The 26,051-nt window shown below is 55.9% G+C and overlaps 1 protein-coding gene across 1 annotated transcript in view; it reads right to left on the bottom strand.

Annotated features, from left to right (window-relative positions):
* Positions 1–536: 536 nt before the first annotated feature.
* Positions 537–26,051, bottom strand: part of LOC131278942 (disks large homolog 5-like) — a 49,089-nt gene continuing 23,574 nt past the window's right edge. The window contains 22 exon segments of the mRNA XM_058299575.2: positions 537–2,192; positions 3,670–3,779; positions 4,433–4,542; positions 5,557–5,684; positions 5,973–6,119; positions 13,007–13,203; positions 13,844–14,014; positions 14,831–14,979; positions 15,552–15,735; positions 16,300–16,446; positions 17,129–17,188; positions 17,190–17,260; positions 17,561–17,723; positions 20,849–20,999; positions 21,274–21,363; positions 22,033–22,145; positions 23,400–23,436; positions 23,439–23,540; positions 23,937–24,060; positions 24,775–24,912; positions 24,915–25,633; positions 25,636–25,792. Coding sequence (XP_058155558.2) covers positions 3,737–3,779; positions 4,433–4,542; positions 5,557–5,684; positions 5,973–6,119; positions 13,007–13,203; positions 13,844–14,014; positions 14,831–14,979; positions 15,552–15,735; positions 16,300–16,446; positions 17,129–17,188; positions 17,190–17,260; positions 17,561–17,723; positions 20,849–20,999; positions 21,274–21,363; positions 22,033–22,145; positions 23,400–23,436; positions 23,439–23,540; positions 23,937–24,060; positions 24,775–24,912; positions 24,915–25,633; positions 25,636–25,792 — 3,201 coding nt within the window. The 3' untranslated portion in view covers positions 537–2,192; positions 3,670–3,736.

The following is a 26,051-nucleotide window of genomic DNA, read 5'->3' as shown; positions in this document are numbered from 1 at the left end:
TGCCTCAGGCCTCTGTCCATCTGAGGCCAGTGCTGGCCTCCCAGGGGCCTCCCCACCACCCCGGAGCAGGGGCTTTTGGGTCCAGGTGGCTGGAAGCCCTGCTGACCCTGCCTGGCAGGCTGGGTGTGGCCTGGGCCTGGTCCCCTGCAGATGAAGCGCTGACTGGACAGCAGGACCTTGGCATCCTGCAGGGCCCCCAAGCACTCAGCTCACTGCCCCCTTTCCATTTTACCCACCCCGCCCCCCCAAGCCCACACCTGCAGGCCAGAGGGCAGGCTCTAAGGCCCCAAATGCGCTGCCTGGGGCAACAGTGGCCTCGGCCACCATGCCTATTCAATGCTGGACAGAGGGGAAGGATGACACAGGCTGAGGACGCAGGTCCGAGGGCCTCCTGATCGTCCTGAGCTGGGAAGAACGTCGCCCAGCAGCCACGCTCTGCAGGGGAAGGAAACTCTGGCAAGTTTTAGGAAACCAGCGAAGCTGAGGGCGCAGGAAGGCACGAAACCAAGGGAAACACAGGTGTCTGCACACACAAGTTATAGAAATTGACCTTTATTTGTCGTACTAAAGTCTGTTTAACTTTTGATACAAAGTAACATTTTAGTACAGAAAATCCCAGTCTGCCAGAACAGTACCTGTCTGCTCCCGTGTACCACCCTCACAGCCCGAGGCAGCCCGAGGCTCCGAGAATCCACCCCCGGGGGGCCTGAAGGTAACACAGCGAGACCTAGTCTACAGTTTTTCTTAATTGCGTGAGCTAGAAAACTTGTACCTATAAAACAAAGGACAGCATTGAGGACTGAAACTTCTTTTTGAACAACTGTGCAAGAAAATATATCCCTTTTTTTTTAAAAAAAAAGTCAGTAATGGCTAAACTACAATCTAATGTCCAGAATTACAAATAAAATGAAATAGGATTTCTTGCTAGGAAAATGAAATTGTTAGGAACAGGATGAAAAGGCAGGGCACGCTCCCACAGAGCCCCATACAGTACCTGGGAAAAGGACGCACAGCTTCAGGAGATACCTCAACCCTTCCGCCCGAGACACCCGGCATGGGCAGCGCAAACCAGGCCCAAATGGAGACACCTCCACAGGGCCCGGTGCAGGCAGGGACGGCTGCCACCTAGACTGGAGAGGCCCCCGCTTCAGTTTTAGTTTCAGCGTAGAACGCGCCAATGCACTCGCCACACTCTAGAATGTAATAGCTTACGAGGCACCCCGCAAAATCTCCACTGGTCAAGGCTGTTGCCAACTACAGAACCTAAAAAGGACCCAACGGTACACAGTGGCCCTAGCTGAACAGAACCTGTCACCGGGAGTCTATGAAGCTCCAAGGGACCAAATGCTTAAAGGATAAACCCAGATGGAGGAAAAAACGAGAGGCTGTGGAAGGCAGGAGAGGAGGAGAGAGGCGAGTTTACTGGACTGCTAAAGCAGTCTTCCCTCCCCAGGGGGGGACGCTGCCGCTGGCGAGGCGACTCCACAAAGGCACTGGATCTGCCACCTCAAATGGCCTGAGCACCTGCGGTCACGGGGCCCTCCCTGGACAGGAGGAAGGCTGCCACAGCTCTGGTCCCACCGAGAACCTCCCGGAGCAAAGCAGCCGCTAGTGAGGTTCCAGAGTCGTTTCGCTGAAAGCAGGAAAAGAAACAGATGGGGCAGAAAGATGGAGGGGAGGCGGGGCAGGGGCTCGGCACCAACAACGTGAAGCCGTTCAAGTAAACAGAAACCACCAAATACTTAGAAGAGGCTTGTAAACTTGTGATCTGGAAGGTTCCCTTTGCAGCATCTCTGATTGGCTGGAGAAAGAAAGGTTGGTGTTGAACCCCTCTGTCGAAAGTCTTTTGTGTGTTTTTGTTCAGTCGAGTCTTAAGCACACAGGTGGGAGGAGCGCGGTCCGCTGCCCAGGCCTGGATCCATTTGGCCGCCACCCTCCGTCACCCGGGCGGGAGCTTCCGGAGCCTGTGCTCGTGGGAGCCTCCCCTTCACGCTCCCGCACAGTTTTCTGGTTTTAGTCACTAAAGAGAGCTGAGCCACGCGTTCACGCGGGCAGAACATGTGCAGTCTCTTCACAGGACGAGGTTTCCCTACAACGGGAAGGCTGGGATCCACAGGATTTATTTTGTTCTTGATTGACTGTTGCCAGGATTTGCGTGCAGATGCTTGAGAGGGCTCCTCCCTGGACGACCCCTGCAAAAGAGCCCCCCAAACACACATTCAGCTCAGAGGGAGGGCCTGGGGTCTTAAGGCCCCTTTTGCCGCCTGCTCTGAGCCTCTGCGGCACCCCTGCCCCCCGCCCACCCCACTCTCCTCCACCAGGCAAGAAGGTGGGGAGGAGAAATAATCATAAAAAAATAAATAAAAAGATAAAAGACAAAAAAATAGAAGAGTGGAGCGCACATCAGTTCCACGTCCCCCCTGTCCCTCCAGCGGCATCTGGTCGGCTCTTCAGCAGGCGGCTGGAAACACAGGCTCCAGCAAGGCTGGGCTGGGCCCCAGTTTACCCTGCAACCCGGGCGGCCAGGGCCTGGCCCCGCACACACACTGCCCACTGCCCCAATAACTCCCCGGGCTGGGGGATCCCAGCACATGGAAAGCCGCTTAGGGGAGGAAGGGTGGGTGTTGTGTGGCCCAGTCGGAAGAGGGATTCTAAAGGGAACTAGCATGAGTTTAAGGGGTCAGGCTTCCAGGCCCAGAGAAGATTCCAGCAAAGCCAATGAAATGCATTCCACTCTGGCCCAGCTCTGCCCTGCAGCCTTCAAACACCACAGGTTCGGTGGATGCGAATCGGGCGATGCACCTCCAAGCTCTGCAGAACAGCGCTGGCCACAAGTGGGCCCCGGCTGCCAGAGGTGAGAGTGGAAGCGGACAGCATGCAGAAACCGCCAGAGCCTGGCAGGGCAACTTTGTGTCAATCGAATGCAATAAAAAAGAGAGCCTGCATTTTCCAAGTCTGGGGGATTTTTAAGGTTTGTCTCTAGTAACTTGCTTTTAACGTGTTTGACAAAAGGACTGGTCTGTGATGGACTGGAAATTAAAACACATGGATGCACCCCTGACCACGGGGGGGCAAGAGAAGGAAGCCCTGTTCTAGATCACAACACACTCCACGATGTAAGTTCACTGCCCCTTTCTTCCCACGACCAAAACTTTAACCCCCTACGAGTGTCTGATTTTACTGAAGAGGCTGAAAACCAGGAAGGAAAAAGGCAGCAGGTAAGTTGGAGCCATGGTTTTTTTTGTTTTGTTTCAGAGCCCAGAGATGGGTTTTCTTCACACAACCCCGTGGCCGAAACTGACCACTGGGGGGACAGACGACCACGGCACACACGCTGCCTGCTCGCCAGGGAGTGCTCGGATCCGGGGCCGCAGGGACCCAGGAGCTGCGCTATGTGGTTCCCAGGCCCCGAGATGGACCCACGGCTGCCCACTAAGAAGGTGGGTGAGAAAGACCAGCTGGTGACCAGGTGCACAGCTCAGAGAACTTTACATTTTCATCTTAAAACGCCTGGTGTCGCCAAGCGATGGAAACTCCAACACCTCAGCTGCGGTGAGAGGTGCCTGCAACCAGGCCCGGGAGGCGGCCCGTGAGCCCGGACTCCTCCCGCTCTCAGGAAAGATGCCCTGGTGAAGCCTCTGACTCCTCCTCGCCGCGCCTGGCACCTACCTGTGAAGTACCTGCCGTACTCCTGCTCGATCTTCTGCGCCGCCTCAAACTGCTCTTTGGAATGCCTCTAAGTCACCTTGTCCCTCAGGTAGATGGGGTCCCTCTGCTCCCTGGTGGGACATCCAGCATAGGCTGAGCCTCTCCCCTCCCAGGCCCTCTTTTTCCTCTCCTCATCCAGGGGAAGGGCATCCCCCAGGCTGTGGGGCACCCCAGGAGCGCCTCGCAAAGCAGGGCAACAGCCCGCGGGTCCTGTCGGGGCTCTAGGCAGAGGGAACAGTGGGGGGCCCAGTGCGTGCACAGAGAGCAACAACCAGCTGGCCCCCAATGTGTGGGAGCCCAGGAAGGTAAAAGGAGAAGCAGCCTTGGCGGGCTGAGGACACCCCGAGGAAAAGGCACCTCAGCGAGAGCAGAGCCGGCCTGAGGCCGATCCGGGTCGGCCTGGCTCTGCCGGCCCTTTGTGTCCTCTGAGCCCCAAAGTGAGCAGAAGAGGAAAGGGGGGCGGAGAGGTGGGAAGGGGCTGTGCAGACAAAGCTGGGTGTGCGAAGGCACTGTGCGGCCCCCGAGCAGGGCTGAGGGGCTGCCTGGAGGAGGAGGGGACACAGTTAAAACGGCCTGGCTGAAATGGGATGGGCCCATGAGGGGCAGGGCCCCTCCCTTCCTCCTCCAAGCACCTCCTGCCTCTCCTTCGCTGCCCGCCCGCAACCAGGGCCACCGGCCCCCAGCCCTCACCGTCCAGGCCGAGCCCTGGGGCGGCGGCACCTACTTGATCTGCTTTGTGCTCTTGTAGTGGATGAAGATGACGATGGGGTAGATGTGCATGTTGTGCAGCCACTCGATGGCGTGGGGCGCGATGTCCAGGAGGCAGTGCCGGTTCTGGGGGAGGAGGGAGGGTGAGCACCACGGGCAGGGGCGAGGGGAGGGCGGCGCAGCCCAATCCAGACTTCCTTCCCTGCCTTCGCCCAGGTGTGGGGAACTTCTGGGATCCCTACCACACCACCAGCCCGGAGGCCTTATTTCTGCCAGACCCAGCAAATGAAGAGCTGGAGCATCCTGGAGGGGAGTGTGGCTTTGCGTGGCTGTGACTGACGCGTTCCCCGGGTCCCCTGAGCCTCCAGGCCGAATGGGGGACAATGAAAGGCCACAGGCTTGTGCCTGGGCCGCCCGCCCCAAACACCCCTGAAGCTGCACCGGGGAGTCCCGCCGAGCCCAGGGCACCCCTGGCGGAGGTCTTCCGCCCCCACAGGGCAGTGTGCACTTAGAGCCGCAAGAGGCCAACTCCTTCAACAGGAGGAACCAACCCAAAGAGGCGGACTGGCCAGCCCCAGTCGCAGAGACTGAGAAGGACAAGTCCTAAGGGGACCCCGAGTCCCCTGCTCTGCCGGGGTCTTTCCAACACGCCTTGCAGAGCCACCAGTCTTTTTCTCGGGCTTCCCGACAAATGGACCTGAGGGCTTCAAATGCATACAGAGCTAGATAGCAACGGTATGGAGGCAGGGCCCCCCAGGCGGCCGTGCTGGAAGCTGCGCACCAGCCTCCAGATGAGGCACACAAACCTAAGAGTCTGCTCACAGGTTCAGCAGAATCTGTTTCAGAATTCCCTGCAGGAGGCTCTTCCCTGGAGTTCAAAGTTCTCATCCACCACCTTGGAGGGGGAGCAGCCACAAGCTTGCCCTGGCGCCAAGAGCCAACGAGGGCAGGCGGCAGGCAGGTGGATTCTGCCAGAGAGCATGTGGATGAGCTCCGTGAAGGTGTGGGAAGAGCTGGGGGTGGGGAGCTCTAGAGACACGCAGGGCAGGGATGCACAGGCAAAGGGCCCTGACGCAGCCAGGGGCGCCCAATCCCGACACACAGTTGGGCCTCTTCCCTGCGGCCTAACGCGGGGGATACCTTTTCTGTGATTTCTTTTATTGAAGCCACCGTGGTGACGTCGAAATGCCCGCTTCTCCGCTTGTAGTCGACAAACAGGCAGTCTTTGACGCCCCACTCAATGGCCTGCTGGGAGGCCTTCATCACCTCTGCAAGGCAGGCACGTGGCATCAGGACTCTGCACCCCGAGGCCCCTTCCAGGTAGTGGGCACTGTTAGCCCTCACAGCCTCCCCCGGCCCCGAAGGGGCAAAGAAGCCGGCTGTGCACCAGCGCTTCAGGGACACGCCACTGCCCTCGCCCCGGGGGAGGCAGGGCCGGGGCCGCACACTGATCTGACCCAGTCTGTGGTCGCCTGTCCTCTAGGGAGGGCTCTGGAACAGCCTGCTCTGGCTGACTCAGGGACAGACGTGCCCGGCAGGCGAGGGGCACCCCTTACCAAGGGGGCATCTGCAGAACTTGCCGGGCGCCTCGTTCACCAGCATCTCCTTCACCACGTCCAGCAGAGGCCCCAGAACCAGGACAGGCCGCAGGGATGTGCACTCGACCTTCTGCACCCGCTGATAGGCCAGGCTGCTCGCCGGATCTGAAGGAGAGAAGGCGGCGGCGTCACCAGGCTCCATCACTCCCCGATGGATCTGTGGGGTCCGTCACACGGATCCACAGCCCGGCTGGGGACCAACTCGTCCCTGCTGCCCGGGACTCTCCTGCCAGGCGGGGGCAATGGGGCCCCTCTGTTGTTCCTGGAGACCAGCACAGTTCTCTCCCCCGCATGAAAGCCAAGTGTCCCCCAGTCCTTCAGCTCTCACATGCTTCCTTGTGTGCCCCGTGCCTGCTTTCCTTCCACCCAGTATCCAAGCTCCTCTTGAGATAAAGCCTGAGCTTAGCCAGGCCCGGTCAACAGGGTGTGAGCAGCTGCAGCTCCCACTTTCCAGCTCCCTCCCCATCGGCTGGGACGGAGGGAGCTGGAGCCAGCCCCGACCAGAGCCAGCCCTGACCACCGAGGTGAAGAGAGGCCTTTGGAAACGGCCACAAGACAGAAGGGAACTGGGCCCCTGGACGGACCCCACAACACAGCGCCTCCCCCAGGCCACCCGCCAGCTTGGACAGTTAGAGGTGACAGAAACAAGCTTCCCATCAAGTTTAAGACACTGTTGTCTGGTCTCAGTGAAAGCAGTTGAAGCAGCATGCACTGCACCTTGCATCCCACATAATGGACATAAAAGCCCTGCAGGAGAATACTGTGCCTCAAAACCTGTAAGCACCTTCTTTGCATCCAGCTGGTTCAAGTCGCCGCGTTGGCATCTCAGAAGTACAGAGTGCACAATAGAAAGCTCAGACTCTGCCTGGCACCAGGAGATAACCGATGTGAAGAGACAACACGAGCTGCTTAACAGCACTAGGCAGCAGAACAAGGGCCTCCAGATAGCAGCAGGGGGTGGAACAAATGCTAGGGGTTGGAGTAGGGGATGAAGAGGCCACCAGAAGGCCCGGGAGTGGGCGGGATGACAGCTGGGCCCGAGGCGGAGCATGGAGGGATGTGCAGGGCGCCAGGTGAGGGCGAGGGCCAGCGCCAGGCTGAGCAGCAGGCAGGCCTGAGGGCGAGGCTGAGCAGGTCTCCCCGCTCCCTCAACCCGCCCCAAGCGCGGCTTTTTTGACGGCCAGTTGCCCACGCCCATCCACGTGGCTCTCTAAACAACCTAGTGTTCCACAGAAGGCCAGAGTCACAAGACAATCTGTTTTAAAAAAAAGTGAGGGAGGATGTGGTGGTCAAATAAGCTTGGGAAACGCCACACACATCACATTCATCACCTGAGAACCTCCACGCATTTGAGGAAAGTGTCTAAGGAGTCCCCGGAAAAAGATCTTCCTCCAAGAAGAGACGAACATCTTCTTGCGTAAAGAAAAAAAAAATTACAGATAAAGCTAAAGTCCTCTCTGATGCCCGTTTCCCAATTCTGGTCCCCTACTGGCCTCTTCAGAGGTGACTAATATTATGGGATGGAAGCATATCCTTCCAGTCATTTTGTTATTCTCAAACATTGATTTTTATATATTCATAAAACTATATAATATATTGCTATTGCATGTGTTTGACAAAAATAGCATGATAATATATTCTGCAACTCTTTGACTTAGTGTTCTGTTTCTGGAATGCACCCAAGCTGATTCAGACATATCTCATTTACTCCTTTTGAGCTTCACGAATATGCATCCATTCCCCCGTTTCTGGACATTAAATCAGTATTTCCCTTAACTTACTTGAACAAGAACCATATTCTCTTAACTACTGTTAACACCCATTTAACAGATGCACGTTCCTCCCTGACTAATCCCCATCAGAAGTCCTCACAATTACAGAATCGTAGGGCTAGAGAGCATCTTTCCTATCACTGAATATAACCAGGTAAGTTAGAGGCCCAAAGAACTGTGGGCCATCCAAGGTCACAGCTAACCAGGGCAGAGCACAGGGGTGGTCTCAGGGGCTCCATCCGTACCGTAATGACCTCTTGAAAAGGAAGCACCAGTGCTCAGTGCATAGCCCTGAGACATGCCTGCACAGGTCCCTAAGGGGTCAGGGACAAGGCCAGCCCGTCCTCCGTGGCGGTGGACAGCCCATGACGGTGGGCGTGCAATCACGAGGAGGAGGTCTTCTGGGGACACACGCGGCAGCTGGAACCAATGAACTAAAGCAGGAATTCAAATGCCACATAAAAGAAGAAACACCTTTCTGGAGGCATCACAGAGCTGTTGAGGCAACCAGGATTTGAGATGCAAGATCCTGGGGAGAAGGGAACCCCGAAACAGTAAGCCTCCCTCCGACAGAGCATTTGCAGTTTTTGGAGTAAAAGCGAGAGGCAAAGAAGCCAGCAGAGCTGTTGGCAACCACCAAGCAGGTGAGACGAAATATAGTTTAGGACTGCCAAGGCAGCCAGGGCTTGAGGGGCCAGGATTCCAGAGAGAAGGGAGAGGCAAAGAAGTAAGCCTGATATTCACCTGTTTTTCCTTAAAGTCATTTGCCAAATTCCTAAGCAGAGAAAAGAAGCTGAGAGTTTAAGAAAGTCACTAAATTGCAGAACTGAGGTCCCTGCAGTCTCATGGTGCTGAGGAGACAGAGTCAGGGAGTCAAGGACAGCTAGCAAGGAGGGGCCTAAATGACACCCCAGGCTCAGACGGGACCACTGAAGGGCCACGCCTAGATTTCAGGATGAACCTCCAACTGCACAAAGCTGCAGCTCAGCCTCAGGTCCATTCAGTGCCTGCCTGCAGCAAGGTGACCCGCCACCGCTCTGGAGGACAGGGCCCCAACAATTTCCTAACTGCTGACATTTCAACCAAAGATGACCAGGTATTCCAGGAGAAAAAAGAAAGACAATAGGAGACTCACAGATAACCAGGAAGAATGATGACCCAGTCTTTAAAATTAATGTGATTGATAAGTTTAAGAAAACAGATAACAAGAAGGAAAATTTCACCAGGGAATTAAAATCTACTAACGATGAAGCAAATGAAAACTCTAGAATCAAAAGATGCAATTTATGAAATTAAGAACATACTGGACACGACAGAAGAGGAGATTAAGGAACTAGGAAAAAAGGCCAGTAGAAAACATCCATACTGGAGCATAGAGAGAAGAAAAGAGACAGAAAATGGAGAAAAAAACATGTCAAAGATAAACGGGCATGGTCAAAAGCACAAAGGACAGGAGTAGAACAGAAAGGTAGGTAGTGGTTGAAGAAACACAATTTTATTTTAATTTTTTTAATGGTGGAAATAATTGAAAAGCCTAAAACCTGGGCCATTCTAACAAATAACCAACAATTATTTGAGTGACACTCTGCCAGGCACTGTCAGGGAGACCAACCTAGATCCTCATGACGTGGAATTAGGAAGCTCTGATGCTTATGAATGTGGGAAAGCACTGACGAAAACAGTAAATATTAAAAAGGGTATTAAACTGCACACACATGTATATATGTAGTTATGTATGTATGTACAAGTGTGTTTAATACATTACAATAACTATGCAAAAAAAAAAAAAAAACCTATGGAAAGAAGACACCGCAGTAAGATATACCAAAATATCACAGATTTAAAAACAAAAAGAAACGATGGCCAGAATTTTCCAAAACTGACCAAAGTGTCAAGCTACGGTACTCAAGAAAGTGTTAAGAACTCCCCAAGCAGGATAATCGTAAAGAAAACTGAAGACAAATCTTAAAAGCAATGGGGGGTTGGGGAGCAAAATATTACCTTCAACAATAAGGGTATGAAAAATGACTTCTCTCCAGAAACCAGAAACAGCAGGCTCTTCAAAACCATATTCAGGTCCCAATCCCCAGAACTTGTTACTATTACCTTACATGGCAAAAGAGGTGATGCAGTTAAGGATAGCAAGAGGAGGAGCTTACCTGGGTGAGCCCTAAATGCAATCACGGGTGTCCTTGTAAGCGGCAGATACACATGGCAGAGAAGATGGAGCAGAGGGAGAAAGATGCGGGTGCTGTGGTCACAGGCCACGGAAGGCCAGCTGCCACCAGACCTGGAAGAGGCAAGGAAGGACCCGCCCCAGAGCCTCAGAGGGAGACTGACTCTCCTAACACCGGATTTCAGTCCAGAGATGCTGCGTAGGACTTCTGGCCTCTGGGCTCTGAGAAAAGTGCGTATTGTTTTCAGCCACGTGGTTTGTGGTAATTTTGTTATGATGGCCCAAGGGAAATGAATGTATCATGAAAGCCAGGAGACAGTCAATAACACCTTTAAACTGATTAAACAAAACACCTGTCCATCTAAAACTCTATACTATCCCCAGTGAAAATCATCTTCAGAAATGATGGCAAAACAGACATTTTCAGACAAACTGAGAGACTTCATCAACAACAAACCTCTTCTACAAGACATACTGAAGGGAGGTGTTCAGCAGAAAGAAACAAAATCAGAAGTAAACACATAACTGCAAGAGGGAATGAAGGGGGAAACAGACTTGGCCCAGTGGTTAGGGTGTCCGTCTACCACATGGGAGGTCTGTGGTTCAAACCCCAGGCCTCCTTGACCTGTGTGGAGCTGGCCCATGCACAGCGCTGATGCGCGCAAGGAGTGCCATGCCATGCAGGGGTGTCCCCCACGTAGGGGAGCCCCACAGGCAAGGAGTGCACCCGTAAGGAGAGCCACCCAGCATGAAAGAAAGCGCAGCCTGCCCAGGAATGGCGCCGCACACACTTCCCATTCTGCTAAGGACAACAGAAGCGGACAAAGAAACAAGACGCAGCAAAAAGACACAGGGAACAGACAACCGGGGGAGGGGAGGAATTAAATAAATAAATAAATCTTTTTAAAAAAAGAAAGAATGAAGGGTAATGGAAAGAGTAAGTATAAGTGAACAGTTGGCCGGCAAATCAATAATACTCTCTTGTGTTTAAAGTATACATAGAATTATAATGCGAATACAAAAGGTGGGAAGGAGGTAAATGAAATTACAGTATTCTGATGATCTAGAATCTTTCCTTATAACTAATATCAGTAGTAAGTCAGCGATGCATGTTGTGTAGTCTACTGTAACCCCACAAAGGAATAAAATGAAAATGAATAACTTTAAAAACTAAGAGATGAGGAAAGGGGTGGGATGAAATAGCAAACATACTTGATTAATACAAAAAAAAAAAAAACCCAAGAAGGGAAAAGAGGCAAGAAAAATAGAAAACAAATAGACAATAAATGTAAATCCAAATGTATCAGTAATTACATTTCATGCAATGGATGAAATACTCTTATTGAGTGACCAGAACAATTACATGTATGTTCAGGCTGTGAAAACTCTCTATGTTGTTCATGTCTCAGTAAATGTTGTGCCCTTTTCTGTACATATATTTCAGTAGAATTTTTTAAAAAGACATATGGTCACAGTGGATTAAAAAAAAAATCCATATGCTACTTGTAAGAGATATTTAAATATGAAAAGATAGGAAGAATTCAAAGTAAAAGGATGGGAAAAGATGACCCAGAAGAAAACTCGTAGAACTGAATCAGACAAAATAGATTTCAATGCAAGAAACATGACAGACCTAAAGACATTTCACAATGATAAAAGGGTCAATTTACCAGAAAGATATGTATTAATTTAAAATGTACTTAATGACAATTTCAAAAATTGTCATGCAAAATTGAAGGACTAAAAGGAAGATTTGACAAATGGCTGTTTTTCAAAGATATATACATATCTAGGACATACCCCAAATGCACTGGAGACGGTCCCTGCGAGAGGGAAGAAGGGGACAGGGGAGAGCAGGCAGCGAGGAATGAAGGAAAACCCAAAGAGGGAGAAGCGTAGCCCTAGCCCTAACTGAGGCGCTGGCAAACTTTTCCTGTGAAGGGCACGGGAGTATGCATTTCAGACCAATGGCAAAGCTGAGCGAGACTGGGGTAACAGTCCCCTTCAATTTTATATTTAAACATAAAAACCACCCTTAGCTCGCAGGCGCAGAAAAACAGGCAGGCAGACCAGGCCCCCGGGCTCTAGTCTTAACGGAGAGTAATGGGGAGCCCGGGACCCAGGGTGTAGGTAACTCCACTCTCTGAGCCCCAGGCCTCCATTTTAAACACAGAGGAGAAGGGACAGGAAAGGGAGGGAAGAAGGAAGCCACCCCCCCTTCTGTTCCCAGAGGCCCCTGCCCGCCCTTCCCCTGCATGCTGTGCCTGCCCTGCGCCATGCCTGCCCTGCCCCGTGCCTGTCCTACCCCTGCCCGCCCTGCACCGTGCCCGCCCTGCCTGGCTGGCACACATCCTAGGGCTACAGGCCAAAATCAGAGCAGCCTTGGGAAGGGCCTGCTTTACAGGACAAATGCACCCTCCCCTCGAGGCCGTCTGCCAGGGTCCACCTGACCTTCCCTGATACTTGACACCAAGGACCTGCGGAGATGGGTGGCCCTGGGTCACCACCAAGCAGCCTGAAACGCAGCCATTCTGGAAGCAACATCCCTGAGCAGAGACTGCTTTCGGCCTCCCCACTGCCCATCTTTGTCTCTCCCTTACTAACAGGGTTTCCTGTAACGTTGAGGCCACAATGCACCCAGCCAAATCCCTCTTTTCCCATGTCCCTGGCAGATGAGAGTGGTCAGTGAGATACAAGTGGAAGCCACAGCATGGGGCTGTGATTTAAAGAGAGTTGTCAGGCAGAGGTCCAGCCTCCTTCCTGCCACCTGAAACAAAGACATGATGGCTAGAGCTGCAAAGACACACATGGTGACCACAGGGAAGCCCCAAGACCGGAGCCACATACTATGGGTGACAAGCAAAATGATCATAGACTCTGAAAACTGCAGCGCCACCCAACCAACCCAGATGCCTGCCACCAGCCTTCTTGCATTTGAAAGAAAAATAGACCCTGTCTTGCTTAAGCCACTGTCTTGAGGCTTAAGTGATAAACATCAACTCAAATCCTGAGAGTCCACTGGAAAACCAAGTTTAGCCACTTGCCTTCAAAGAGTGGAATGGAGTCATTGGAAAAGGCGTCCAAGGCCAGGAGATCCCTCCCTTCTTTGGACCCACTGCGCTTGTGCTTATGTTTCCTTCGAAAGAAGGACCTGCGTGCGGCGGCCAACAGCGTCTTTGCAGCGTTGTTATCATCTTTGACTTCGGACATGCTGAGCCTCCTGGAGAATTCTTGGTCCATCCTGTGGCCGCAGAGAATGGCAGTGCTGGGCAAGGCTGCTGGGACCATCTCCCTGCCCACACTGCTCGGTGAGGAAGGCGAGAGCTGATACAGGACCAGGGCCTGTTCCAGGGCTCCCCTTTGCAGGTTTCATAGCTACTTCACCCAGCCCACCACCGAGGACCCCTTCACCCACCTTTGCAGGGGGTTGCACAAACACCAGTGCTAGGGGCCAGCTCTTAGGAATTTCTACCACTTTCTACTCGGATCAGTGTCAAAGGAACTGCCACGAAAGCCCTCGCTTAATAGCATTTTCTTGAGCCTGTTTTCCCTTTTTTTTTTTTTTTTCAGGAGGTACCAGGGATTGAACCTGGGACCTTGTACATGGGAAGCAGGTGCTCAAACCTCTATGCTACAGCTGCTCCCCAGCTTAACAGCATTTAAAGTTATGCTTCCTGAGTCACCACTGTCTCTCTGCACAATTCTGATTTATGCCAGGGGCAGTTCCTTAGATAACTGATCTTGGCCAACCAGAGGTGGGAACGAGCAGCTTAGCCCTCCCCGCAGCCCAGCCCCTGCCCTTCATCCCTGGGACAGCTCCGTGGCTGGCGGCCCACTCTGCCCCCGCCCAAACCCCCGGCCCGGGGCTGGAGAAGACATACACATATTTGCTGGGAATCTGCCCGTGCTGGATCTTCTGGGCGTTCTCGTCCAGCTGCCAGGCCATCCAGTAGCCAAACGTGCCCTGGGGCAAGGTGTCATCAATATAGAGGATGTCATCCTTCTTAAAGCTCAGCTCATGCTCCACCTCTGCCAGCCGGTCGTACAGGGCCCTGGGTGGGTTGAGGATGCGATCAGGGGGAGCTGCACCCTGAAGGAGCCGCCCCCCAAGACTGCTCTCCTGCACTGTGCTTCCCCCAGACTAAAAAGTCATTCCAGAAACTGGAGCTGGGTCTTCCCACTCTGCAGCGGCTCCCCGAAGGCGGGCGCCCGTGCTCTGCACAGGAGGACGAAGGTGGTGCCTTCCCCTAGGACTAGGGCAGCACCGTCTCCTTCAGACTGAGAACTTCTGGCCAAGACCTGAGGCCCTGCCCTCCCCTTCCAAATGGGTCTTCTTGCATGCCTTCCCTCCTGAAGGCAAGGGCCATGGTTCCTACAGACTGGAGACCCCGCAAGATGGAAATAGGCCATGGAGACAGGGAAATGCACCACATGGTACTTCAGGATCAGTGGTTCTTAATTTTGGGGGGGTCTCAGATCTGAGGGATCATGAAGAAAGCTAAAAGTCCCTCCCAGGAAATGCTTAATCCTGTGCCTGCACCCACACCATGTCACAAGGCACCCCAACGTCCACATGCACACTGCTGGGCAAGACGGGAAGGGGAGGAGGGCAGACCAGAGGGAAAGGGGGATCTGTGGCCTCCAAATCCCCCCAGGCCCTAAGCCCCAAATAAGGAAGCCCACCTGCTCCTCAAAGCCCGCAAGGGTGTTTCGAAGTCACGAGCACCATGCTGTGACTTGCAGATCAGGGGGTCAGGTAACAGCTACCATGGCCCTACCCTTAGGAGGCAGGAAGCACAGGGGCACTGATGAGGAATGGAGCGCCACAGGAGGCCGCTCCCCTGGCCCCGACCCCCCAGGCCCGGCACCTGATGTAGAAGCTGTCGCCAGGCAGGCCCTTGATCCTGGTGAACTCCTCGGGCCAGTACTGCACCTTCAGGTGGACGCTGTCCTTGGGCTTCAGCATCTTCACGTAGACCTCCTCCACCATCTTGCTCCGGATGTCCAGGGAGCCGTACTGCCCGGGGACGAGGGGGGTTGGGGTCAGAAGGGCAGAAACCAGGGGGCGGCCTGGATAGCCAGGAGAGGCCAGTGTGGCGAAGAGGCAGAGAACCGACATCCCCCTACCTGGGAGCCCCCCTGCCTCCCCTCTGGAGGAAGGGCTGAATCCTTGGGGTCTCCCCCAGTGCCCAGGAAAAGCCACGTTCGAGTCCTCGTGCAAGTATGAGATATTCGAAATACAGCATTCCCTCTCGTTGCACTTGAACCTTTAAATATCTATGCACCAACTCTTCATCAAAAGGGGACCCTGTGCAGGGGAGGTACAACTCTCCCTGTCAAATCTGAGGCTGCTGCGCACAAGAGCAGAGCATCTTCTCCTGGACCCCCACAGCCAGGCTGGGGGGCTCTGCCCACAGCTTCTCAGAGGCCTGCCCGGCTTCCCAGGGGTCTACCCAGAGGGTCCATGCAGCACCCTGGGTTTATGAGGGTTTAAAATAAAATCACCCAGGGGTCACCCGGCATCAAGTCTGCACTGTCTGTCCCCGGGGCCATCTGAGACAGACCCCCAGGGTGCAGCTAAGGACTCACCTCAAGGAGGAGGTCCCCTGGCACGAGGCCGTCGGGACCCCTGGCAGGGCTGTCGTCCTCCACCTCGGCCACGAACACCCCGTGCAGGTTCCCGCCACATAAGTGCACCCCGAGCTCCAGCTGAGACTTTTTGATGAAGATGACTCGCGGCTCTGGGGTCTTCTTGTTGGCATCTCCCACCATCCTTTCGGGAAGAAAGACGAAGTTGCTCGATCACGCACAGACAGGGAGGCGGGCACGGGCAAGTCAGAACTGCGGCTGATCCGGACCCGGGCTCTACTTGCCTCACGGTCTCCCGCCTCCCCCTGCCACCCTCCTGCAGCCTTTCAACTGCGCCACTGAGCCTGTGCCCAGGACCACGCCCTCTAAACCAGGAGCTCCCTGGGGGTGAAACTGCTCTGACGGCCCCAACCCAGAGCCTGATAAACAAGTGAGGGATAAAAGGAAAAGAGAGAGGAGAGGTGGGGCAGAGAGGGAGTCAATGGGAAAATGAGAAAAAAGAAGGAGGGGGGAGGAAAAGAGCGGCTATGGCATGCACCTCCCCGCCCTACCAACACCAAAGACCCGGTGTGCGGCTGGGGTGGCTGGGGTGGCTGGCAGCCGGTGGGGACGCAGCAGCTGGGGGGTGGGGAGGGCTGGCAGCAGCCCCCATGCCCATGCGCTCAGAGGAAGAGCTGGGGCTCACAAGGACCCCCCGCCTGGCTGCCCGCACAAAGGGAGGGCTCCCAGCCCGTGCCGGCTGGCCGACCTGGAGCTGGGCGTGCTCTGCTTGCACGGGGGCATGCCAGGGCCCTCGTTCTGCTCCATCAGGGGATCGATGGCAGAGGCGTGCTCCGGGGTGGTGGCACCACTTCCCTGGAGTGTGGAGTGGGTGCTCGCAGGGTCCAGGTGGGAACTGGAGTGGGGAGGGGCAGGGAGAATGAGGGGCAGCCGCCCAGAGCCACACCCCTCCAATGACAACGCGGGTCCTAAGGGGGGATTGGGTCCACGTGGGTCCTACCCCGAAGCCCAAGGAGATGCAGGTGCCTCGGAGCTTGGACGCGCGTGGCCGGTCACCTGCAGGAGGCGCCGGTCCACCTCTCCCCTACCCAGGGCCCACTATGTCCTCAACCCCGAGGTCCTCTCAGACCACCTCTGGCCTGATGCCTGCGGCACCCCGGTGACACGTGAATTCTCTGTCCCTTTTCCTTGGCTCATGTCTCGACCCCCCACTAAGCTGCAACGTGCTAGGCTACTGAGAACCCTGTCTCCCCCTTCTCTCACCTGCCCCACGGCCCACAGCCCGGGCTAAGACACAGGCAGGGGTGCAGGGTCTGCTCAGGACAGAGTGTGCCTGAGAATCCCGCCCTGGGCTTCAGCCTCTGGCTACCCAATGCGACCCTGGCCCACAGTTAACTCGCCCAGTTTCAGGAGGAGACATGTCCCTTTAAATGTCTCTCTCATCCAAAATCTAGGCTGGTCAACTCTCCTCCTCCCAGGAGCCGGAGGCCCAGGAGATGCAGCTGGTAGCCCTGCTCTCCAGCAGCTCGCCCGTTCCGCCCACTCCCCAGCCCACAGTCCAGGGCCTCCGGCCTCACCTGGAGCGTGAGTGGCTGCCCAGCTGGTGCATGTGTGGGTTGTACTGGGCCAGGATGGTGAGTGTCACACTGCTGCCCGATGATGAGCCGGGCCTGCTGCTCCGTGGCACTCCGCAGGTTTATGCCATTGAACTGGGGAGACACCCACAAAGGGCTGGGGACAGGATGTGGGGGGTGGGCTAGGCAACAGGGGCATGGGGGGTGGGCTGGGGGATGGGCACATGGATGTGGGGGGAGAGCTGGGGGATAGGCACTTGGGGTGCAGGCTGGGGGATGGGGATGGGGATGTGGATGTGGGGTGCAGGCTGGAGGATGGGGACGGGGATGTGGGGGGTGGGCTGGCAGATGGGGAGGAGAGGAGGCCGAGGAGGAGAGGAGGGAGAGGAGGAGAATGCTGCCACGAACATGCTACGGAGGGCAGCCCTCTCTCACCTCAAGTAACTGATCTCCGTACTCCAGGCCGGCCTGGTGGGCGATGCTTCCCCTGGTCACCTTGGAGACGTAGATCCCGCCCTTCTCACCACTCATGATGGAGATCCCCAGAGGCTCCAGGCCCTTGTGCACCTTGACGTGGCATGGCTCCTCCACGTAAGACCTTGGAAGAGAGCCAGCAGTTTGGGGGACTCAGATCCAAAGAGTTCTGGGGAAGGGTCTGTGCTCAGGCATGCAACTGGGCTATGCAGAAGAGGCCAGGGAGCACAGGTGCTCCTGGGGTGACACAGGCAGGTGGAGGAGTGGCTACCCCAACTCTCTCATGACAAATGATGCATGTTCCTGCAACCTCATGTAATATGAACATGGCAGCAATGGACACCAAAGCACCCCATCCCAGAGACACGAGAACGGTCCGTGTGAACTATAAGCACTGATATGTGCAGGGGAAGACCCTGAGATTCTCCACGTGAGCCGAGCTGCCTCACACAGTATGCGATTTACAAACTCCAGCAGGGTCCCAAGAACCCCTTCCTGGGAAAAGAGATGGCTTCTGGGGTGACAGTCCCTTGAGGAAAGACAGTATAAAATATCAGTTTTTATATTTATTGGCTACCCAGGGTGATGCAAATTGATCATGGCCCCCTTTGGACGGCTTGGGTTTGCAGCGGCAGTCAGCATGGAAGCCATGGAAAGACCATGCCCTTGCTGCACCCCCGGGGAGCCGCCCCCCGTGCCCGTGGGCGTGAGAAGGACCTGGGCCCGGCAGGCACAGGCAGTCTCAGAAGAGGTCTGTGGTGGTACGGATCGCAGGAGAGCTGAGATTACACCTCTGCCAGCACGGCCCTTCCCCTGGTGCCCTGCAGCGCTTCCCTCGGCCTCCCCAGCTCAGACCAGGCCTGGTCCGTGGCCAGGTCATCTCCATGACTCAACCTGCATCCAAACACAGACGGTTTAGAGGTGCAAGACCTCAGAGAGCAGCCGCCCCCACGAGGAGGTGCTCCAGCCGGGGACGCCACAGTCCTCCCTTAATACGCCGCCCTCTGTGCCACTTCTAACTGGTACCCTTTCCTCAAAAGAGAAAAGGACAACTGTAAAATAACAGCCATTCAACAGAAGCCATGGAGCCGTCACAACTGACGTATCGATCACAACAACTCCTCTGGAAAGACGAACAGGACACACTGGGAAACGAGAAGGCAGGTCCATACAGCACAATTCCACTTCCACAAATGTGCACGTGCAAACTTACATGTATGCACACGCATGACGACATCTCCAGAAGGCCACCGACATGTTAACAAAGTGGACCTCTAAGTGAGGGCATGTGTGGTGATTTTTGCTGGTTAATCTTCTGATTTTAATTTTTTAACATAAGCACAATTAATTTTTCTCAGGATAATGAGGTTGCATTTTTGTGAGCAGTTAAAACACTATTTCCTTGAAATCTTGTTCATTTTTTTAAGGTTCCTTTTAAATAGGTTTATACAGTATACTTCATGTGACGAGGAGCTTAGAGTAAGTAAAAGATGTGACTATGTATAACAAATAAATAATGAAACAGGAATAAAATACACAGACACACATCACAAACAGGTAGCAGTTATCAAATCTCTGGTTGATGAGATTAGTTTTTTCCTTCTCTCAGGAAAAAAAGGATTATTTTAAATAAGTGTTCTCTACTCTGATGACTTGTGTTTTTGTCCAATTTTCTATGAGTAGTTATATGATAGTATGCTTCAAAATCAGGGGTAAAAAGGATTTTTTTAGGAGTTACCAGAGACTGAACCCAGGACCTCATATGTGGGAAGCGGGTGAGCTACATCCGCTCCCCAGGATTATTTTTCACACCTGTTGTCTGTTCTGGTTGCTCGTGTTTTCACATTTCTCTGATGAGGCCGTAAGCTCACAACACTTGTGTCCTTCCCAGTGGAGTCCCCAGCTCTCTGCACGGCACAGGGAGTGAAGGGATTACTGGACTGCGACATGACGAAACCCCCTCTACTTCTAAGGACGCACTGACTTCAGGGGAAGGTCTTGGTCTCGCAATGACCAGAGCCGGGGTCGAGAACCTCCGGCCCCGGCCCCATGCCTGCAGGCCGTGTCCCTGTGTGCACACATGGGAAATCCCCGTGGGTGAGGACCGGCCCTCCCCGTGGACTCAAACTGCCCCTCACAGTGTCCCCTAACGGGCCAGGCGCTGGTGAACGAGGACACACCCCTCTCCCAGGCTCTTGGGCTGTTTGACGAGGTCACGCTTTCGAGTCAAATATGAGATTTTCTTAACGGAGCCCCCCTCCCCGACCCTGCCGGCAAAGGTCACTTGAGGCTCACGGCTACAGAGGGTCTTCAGCTTTTTGGTCTCGCCTGGACAAGGGCAGCTGTGTTCTTTTTTACGTGATTAAATAAAGGCAAGTTCAAGTTTAATGAGATGGCCTAAAGACCCACACTCTGGACAGGACCTTCTAAATGTAAACACGATCCACCAAATGCCATTTGCAGGAACGACAGAGAGGGACGAGGTGTGTGTGGGCAGCGTGTCTGGAGGGGAGTACAGACTCGTAGACGGGGCAGCCTCGTACAGACATGAGGCCTACAGTGAACCTAAGAGTGAAGCAGGGACTGGCCTGCACTTAAAATGAAACCACGGCTGGCTTAGCTGTACATTTAGGCTTTATATTCTTTCTTTGCCCCTTTATGTATATTTCACAATAAAAGGTTGTTCTGGGACCAAAGAACAAGGCAAAGAGTGAATCCCAATGCCCACTGCTAAGACATGACACAGACAAAACACTACAACTTCCCAGCCTCAGTTTTCTCATTTGCAAAATGGGGCTAATGACAATCATAACAACGTCACTCACACTGGGGTTAGTTTGAGGCTCTCACGACTTAATGCACTCACGGTGTTTACACAGAGCGACAGCCGCGGCCGTGGAGCCACCGTCGGGCTCGCGTCCAGCACCCTCCCCGCAGGCCCACCGTGCCCCGCGGCACTCCGTGGAAGGAGCCCACCCTGTTCCTTGCCTTGTCACCTACACGTGCCCACCCCTGGGGGCACAGCAGGCTGGGCTACGGCTCCCACATCCCAAGGCCCCGTGGGTGGCACTAGGGATGCACCAGAGCAAGACGCGACCCAGCACCAGTGGAACCAAAACCCAGGTGGCCCAGTCCTGGGATCAAATAACAACGGACCCCACAACCCCTGCTGTGCGCGCCCACTAGCCCCCGTTGAGGGATGCGCCGCCCACCAGTGTGGCCGTGACACAGAGCCCAGGTGGTCCTCACTGGTCCTTCCTGCGCTCCCCGAGGGACGTGGGGTTGACTGCGATCCTTGGCAGTATGGAAGCCGAGGCGTGGGACTGGCTGCAAGAGGACAGGGTGTCGACATTCAGGGGCGACCGAGGCGGCGTGCTGCACTCAGAATGCGACAGCGAACCTGCAAGAGAGCGCGGGAGCTTGTGGGCCACCATCATCTCCGGGGGCCCCGGCTGCCACGGTCAGGAGGAGGACGTGTCCCCACCGCTGCGTGCCACGGGGCCTGACCGCGCCACGGGGCCTGGGTCCATCCCAAGTCGCCAAGCCCAGGGCTGACTCGGCAAACGCTGATCAACGGAAGCAGGTGCAAGTTATCAGCTGTACCCAGACACTCAACAGTGAGGAGAAAGGGAAAGAGCAGGGCTGGCATGGAGGGGGCTGCGAGAGGCGCTTACCTCGATCAGAGCCCATGACAGACCGGGGGTATCAGGGCGTCGATGGGATTTTAATGCGTTCCGCCTTGTACTGCAAGTTACTCGAAGACCCTAGAGTTCCAAGGGGACGAAACTTTAGTCCTACGATTAAACACCAGCCCTCACCACCAATTTGGAAGACCAGAGAGATGTACAATCACAACAAAAACTCTGAGCTGAGCCTTGCCATTCACCCCCTAGAGGTCTAAACGAGAGGAGATGGAGAAAGATAGGCGCTGAGCCCCTGTCCTTGAACGAGCCACACAGGCGACGGCCACTCCAGACGGGACCGCACAGGCAGGGACAGTGACCCAAGCCATGCAGCGGCCGCTCCGTCTTCTCTCCCCAACACCGTGAACCACCCCCTCAGGGTGTCTAGGGGGGACCTGCGAGACCCTACGTGGGGCTACGGTCCCCACAAGTGGACAGCAGAATGCCTCCCCCAGGTCGCGTGCAAGCTTGGGTGCCCAGAGCGAGGCTCCCTAGCCACGGGATTCCTCTGGAGCTACTGCAGCAGGAAGGCAGCAGGGTCACTGAAGGAAGTGAAGAGACATGGGGAGCGGCTCTGAGCGGGGCGGGGTGGGACCGGCCCGCAAGGCGGTCAGCCCTGCGTGGAAATGAGCCGGCCTCCATGGGGGGTGGGCAGAGGCAGCAGGGAGCAGGCCACCGGGAGGCTCTGCCGACCGGGAAGGGGGAGGTAAGTGAGGGCGGGGGCCAGGCGACCGCAGCCGGCATGGTTACCGAGGCGGGTGCTGGAGGGCAGCGAGTTGGAGCTGTGGGAGGCCCTCATCTCAGGGTCGTCGCTGCAGACCCGGGGGCTCAGGTCCAGGCTCAGACGTCCTTGGTGCTGGACACTGGAGAGAACAAGAGGGGCGAGGGGGCTCAGGGAGGAAGGCCCGAGCGGGGCGCCCGGGGAAGACGTGCGTGCGACGGGCGTCACCGACACCCCCTGGTCAGGCAGAGGGCGGCCCGCAGCCCTGGGACTCTGCTGCTCATGGGCAAACCGCTCCCGGGCAGAGGGCCCCTCGAGCAGCACAGAGGGCCACACAGCCGGAGCCGCCAGCCAAGTGCACTTCAGCCAGGGCCCCCGTGAAAAAGGGACTTCCGTATGGGAAAAGAGGGGCTCCCGAAGCCGGCGGGCTCAGGCGGCTGGAACCACTCCTCCGAGGATGTGGGCCAGGAGAGGCTGGCCCGGAGAGGGGGCTCTGTGCCTTGTTCAGAGGGCATGGCAGGTCACAGAAGGGGGGCTGGCCTGAGTGCAACCCAGGGACGGCTTCTTCCAGCTGTGCAGAGAGGACGCCTCTTGCTTATGCCCTCCCTCCCACAGACCCCACCAGACTTGGGACAAAATCCAAACCTTTGCTTTCAAGCCCCTACAACCTGTGACCCCCTCCTGAGCCACTGTCCCCCACCACACTCCAATCACTCTGCCCCCCAAGCCAGTGCACTGCCTGCTACCTCCCACCCTCGGCCCAGGCACCTACCACTCTGCTCCCCCAGGGCGCTCCCCAGTCTTGGGACAGCCAGACTCCCCTCCTGCCTCACAGTCACTGCAGCACCCCCCCCATCAGGCGGCCCGCCCTGCCTTCGAGTCACAGTCCAGCCTGTTGCCATGTTTTCCCGTCTCCAGAGCCACCACCTGCCTGCCTCCCCACACGTGAACACAGAGCACTGCCGGGCCAGCAAGCTCATCCTTCAGTGCCCCGCTGCATCCCCTTGAAACTAGAACAGTCTGTGGCATCTAGGAGGTGCTCAGTAAATACTTGTCAAATAACTAGATGAATGAGCCCAAGAGTGGCCTCCACCCAGCCCCCTCCTATGCGGCCATCTCCTCCTCCACGGCAGGGTCAGTGCTGGCACTTAGGGCACAAACACGCTGTGGACACAAAGCCAGACCTGTAGGGAGGTCTGAACCTCTGTGGGGTTCAAGAGCTTTACAGACCCCGTGCTGGTGGAGGGAGGGGCCACCTTTAAAGCTCACCTTCCAGGGGACCCCAGGCTGCTCTAAGCCCCTTCCTGGCCAAACTGCCCACGAGCTCTGGGTGCCTGGCAGCCCGGGTAGGCTTGGAAAGCAGGGGAGCCAGGGAGGCGTGGGGGGGCTCACATACCTGGGGTGCAAACCCTGGGGGCCCAGCTCTCTGGGGACGGGGAGCTGCAGGGGCCGAGCCTGTGGCTGTGCACGGTGTAGATGGGGTTCCTCAGGATGGAGCTCACGGTGGTGCTCGGTGTCACGCTCCGGGGGATGGTGCCTGGAAAGGGTCTGGGTGAGAACCACTGCCCCAGAGCCCCCGGTGGCCCCACGCCCAGCCCCTGGCCCTGAGCACCACCAAGAAGCTGCAGAGTAATTTGGGGAAAGGACTCACAAGTCCAAAAGGGCGCCAGCTGCCAATCCGCTACCCAGCAAAGAGCTACCTGCCTTTCTCCACCAGTAAAATGGACAAACCCACTTTAATGCTTCCACTTCCCGGCTCGCACAGGGGATAAAGTGCTTTGAGAAACAACTGTCACCGATGCCAGACAAAACATCACAGGTAGGGACCACCTCCAGTTCTTTGGGCCGTAAGCCAACGCCCCCCACCCTCCCAAGTCTGGGCAGACCCATGCGACCACACAGACCTCTGCCCCCACCCGCCTCATCAGCTCACCCACAGACGCCCTGCTGGGGTAGAGCAGGGGGTTGCCGTGCTGACCGCAATGGCCTGGAGAGTAAGGGGACCACTCCGGGAGCTCTGGGGAGAGGTCACCACCTGCCGTGACACACTTCTGATCCTGAGGAAACAAAGGCAAGAGGCGACTGCTGGAAGCAGGCAGCGACGTGGGCGTGCCTGAAAGCTGACGTCTGCCCGGGAGCTTCTCCTGACACCAAGGCGCTGCTCGTTCACGTTGTGCAGACATTAGCGGAAAGGCAAGAGCTTCCCTTAAAACCAATTCGGAAGAAAAGCAGAGACAGTATCCCTGTTCTTTCAAATAAAGAGGGCTTATGTGTAGAAATGGTGAGAACACGGGTGCTTCCGACACAGTCACAACCCGGCTTGCACCGTGTCGTGCTTCCTGTCTGCCGGGAGCAGCACAGCTTCCCTGAATGCTGCCTGCCACCTGTGGCATTCTCTTCCTTCTGGAAATGACTACAGCACACACCAAAACAACCACACTATCCCGGGCTGGCTGACCAGGTATGCCAGCCTGTCTCCCTAAACCTTTCAAGGCAAGTCTGTGCCACCGTGTTTTCTCGCAGATGTTCAAAAGCTATTTGAATAAGCAAATCAAATGCTACTCCTAAGAAAGGGCTCCTCTTTTAGCTCCACATTCCCACCTCCCATTGGGGCTGCTTCCCCCCCCACCTCCTCCACCCCTTTCCCTCCCCTCGGGCGAAGGAGCCAGGGCTAAGCAAGCTTGGGGACCTGGTGCAGGATGCCTTGGTGTGGCTCTCGACTGCTATGACCCCCCATTCCCACCAGGCCCCACTCCCAGGCAGAGCTCTACCTCCAGGAATGGAGCAGGAATGACCACTGGGGCGAGTTTGGGCCGAAAACTGGGAGCAGACTTGGGTCTGCAGCGCTTCTGGCCCAGCTGGTCAGCCTTCTGGGAGGTGAGGTCCTCGTCACAGGACTTCTTGGCCTGGCCGGCAGGTAGGAGGAGTCCCCGTCGCCTTCAGGGTAGTAGCTGGAGGCGATGCGGACCTTCGCCTTGCAAGGGGGCGAAGTGCACGTGGGCTCCGCGGGGTCCGCGCCAGGAGGCAGGGCCGCCGGGGGGCTGGTGGATGGGGAGCTGCCCACCAGAGTGGCCTCTGACTCGGAGCTGGTCTCCAGTCTGTGCTGAAACTTCATGGAGTCGCTCCTCCTGGGAGGTTTCGGGGGTGTCAGGGGCCCCACTCTCTTGGAGGCCTGGGGAGAGTGAGCAGGGACAGGGAGAAGGTAGTCTATCTTGGGGGGTGTCTGGGGGCGTTTGAACGTGTTCGGGTCAAAGATGAACTTTCTTTGCTTTGGCTTCTTGTACACAGAGAGCTTCTCGGTCTCCACCACGGAGCTGAGCACGGCCTTGGGCCACGTCCCGCCACTGTTGGAGCTCTTGGACTCTGCCTTATGCAGGGGAGCCTCGGACACCCCGCAAGGGCCTGCCTCTGTCTCAAAGGGCAGCAGGGGCCGCCGGCTGCACACATCCACCAGCCCATAGCCGCGCTCCCCGGAGAGGTCCGAGCAGAAGGAACTGGGACTATGCTCCACGGCACCTGGGCAGGCCTGCGGGGAGCCCAGGAAGGGCCCCCCAGGGAACGGCTTGTGCAGGAAGGAGCCGCTGCCCCCAGGGGGGCCTGGCTGCTTCCTGTCCTCCAGCCTGTCCACAGAAAGATATCTGTCTGCGTGGAGTTGTTGTGCTGCGTCAAGTTCCGTCTGTTGTAAGCCTGGACCTCAGGGCCCTGCACTCGGAAACTCAACATCTTATCCGAGTCCTTGATATTTTCAAAGATGTTCTGGCCACTCCATGAGGAGCTCTGAGGGAACACCTAAAGCAGAGGAGCGAGAGCGAGGGAGATGAGACTGCAGGACCTGAAATGGGCCATCCAAAGACCGAGAGGGGCTGATGCACACACCTGCATACACACTCACACACCCCTGTCTCCCTCTGGCAGGTGCGGCTTGCACCTGCAGTTCTCAGTCCTGGCCCCTTGGAACTCACATGAGCCACATGGTTCCTTTGAATCTGAGCACTTTCTGAATTTACCTGTACAACATCCTACACATTTTTAAAAAAATTATTAAACA

Source organism: Dasypus novemcinctus, chromosome 6 (assembly GCF_030445035.2).
Source record: "Dasypus novemcinctus isolate mDasNov1 chromosome 6, mDasNov1.1.hap2, whole genome shotgun sequence".
In the NCBI taxonomy this organism is placed as follows: Eukaryota; Metazoa; Chordata; class Mammalia; order Cingulata; family Dasypodidae; genus Dasypus; species Dasypus novemcinctus.
Note: the sequence above shows the minus strand (reverse complement) of the source record. Positions and strands in the feature narration are given on the sequence as shown.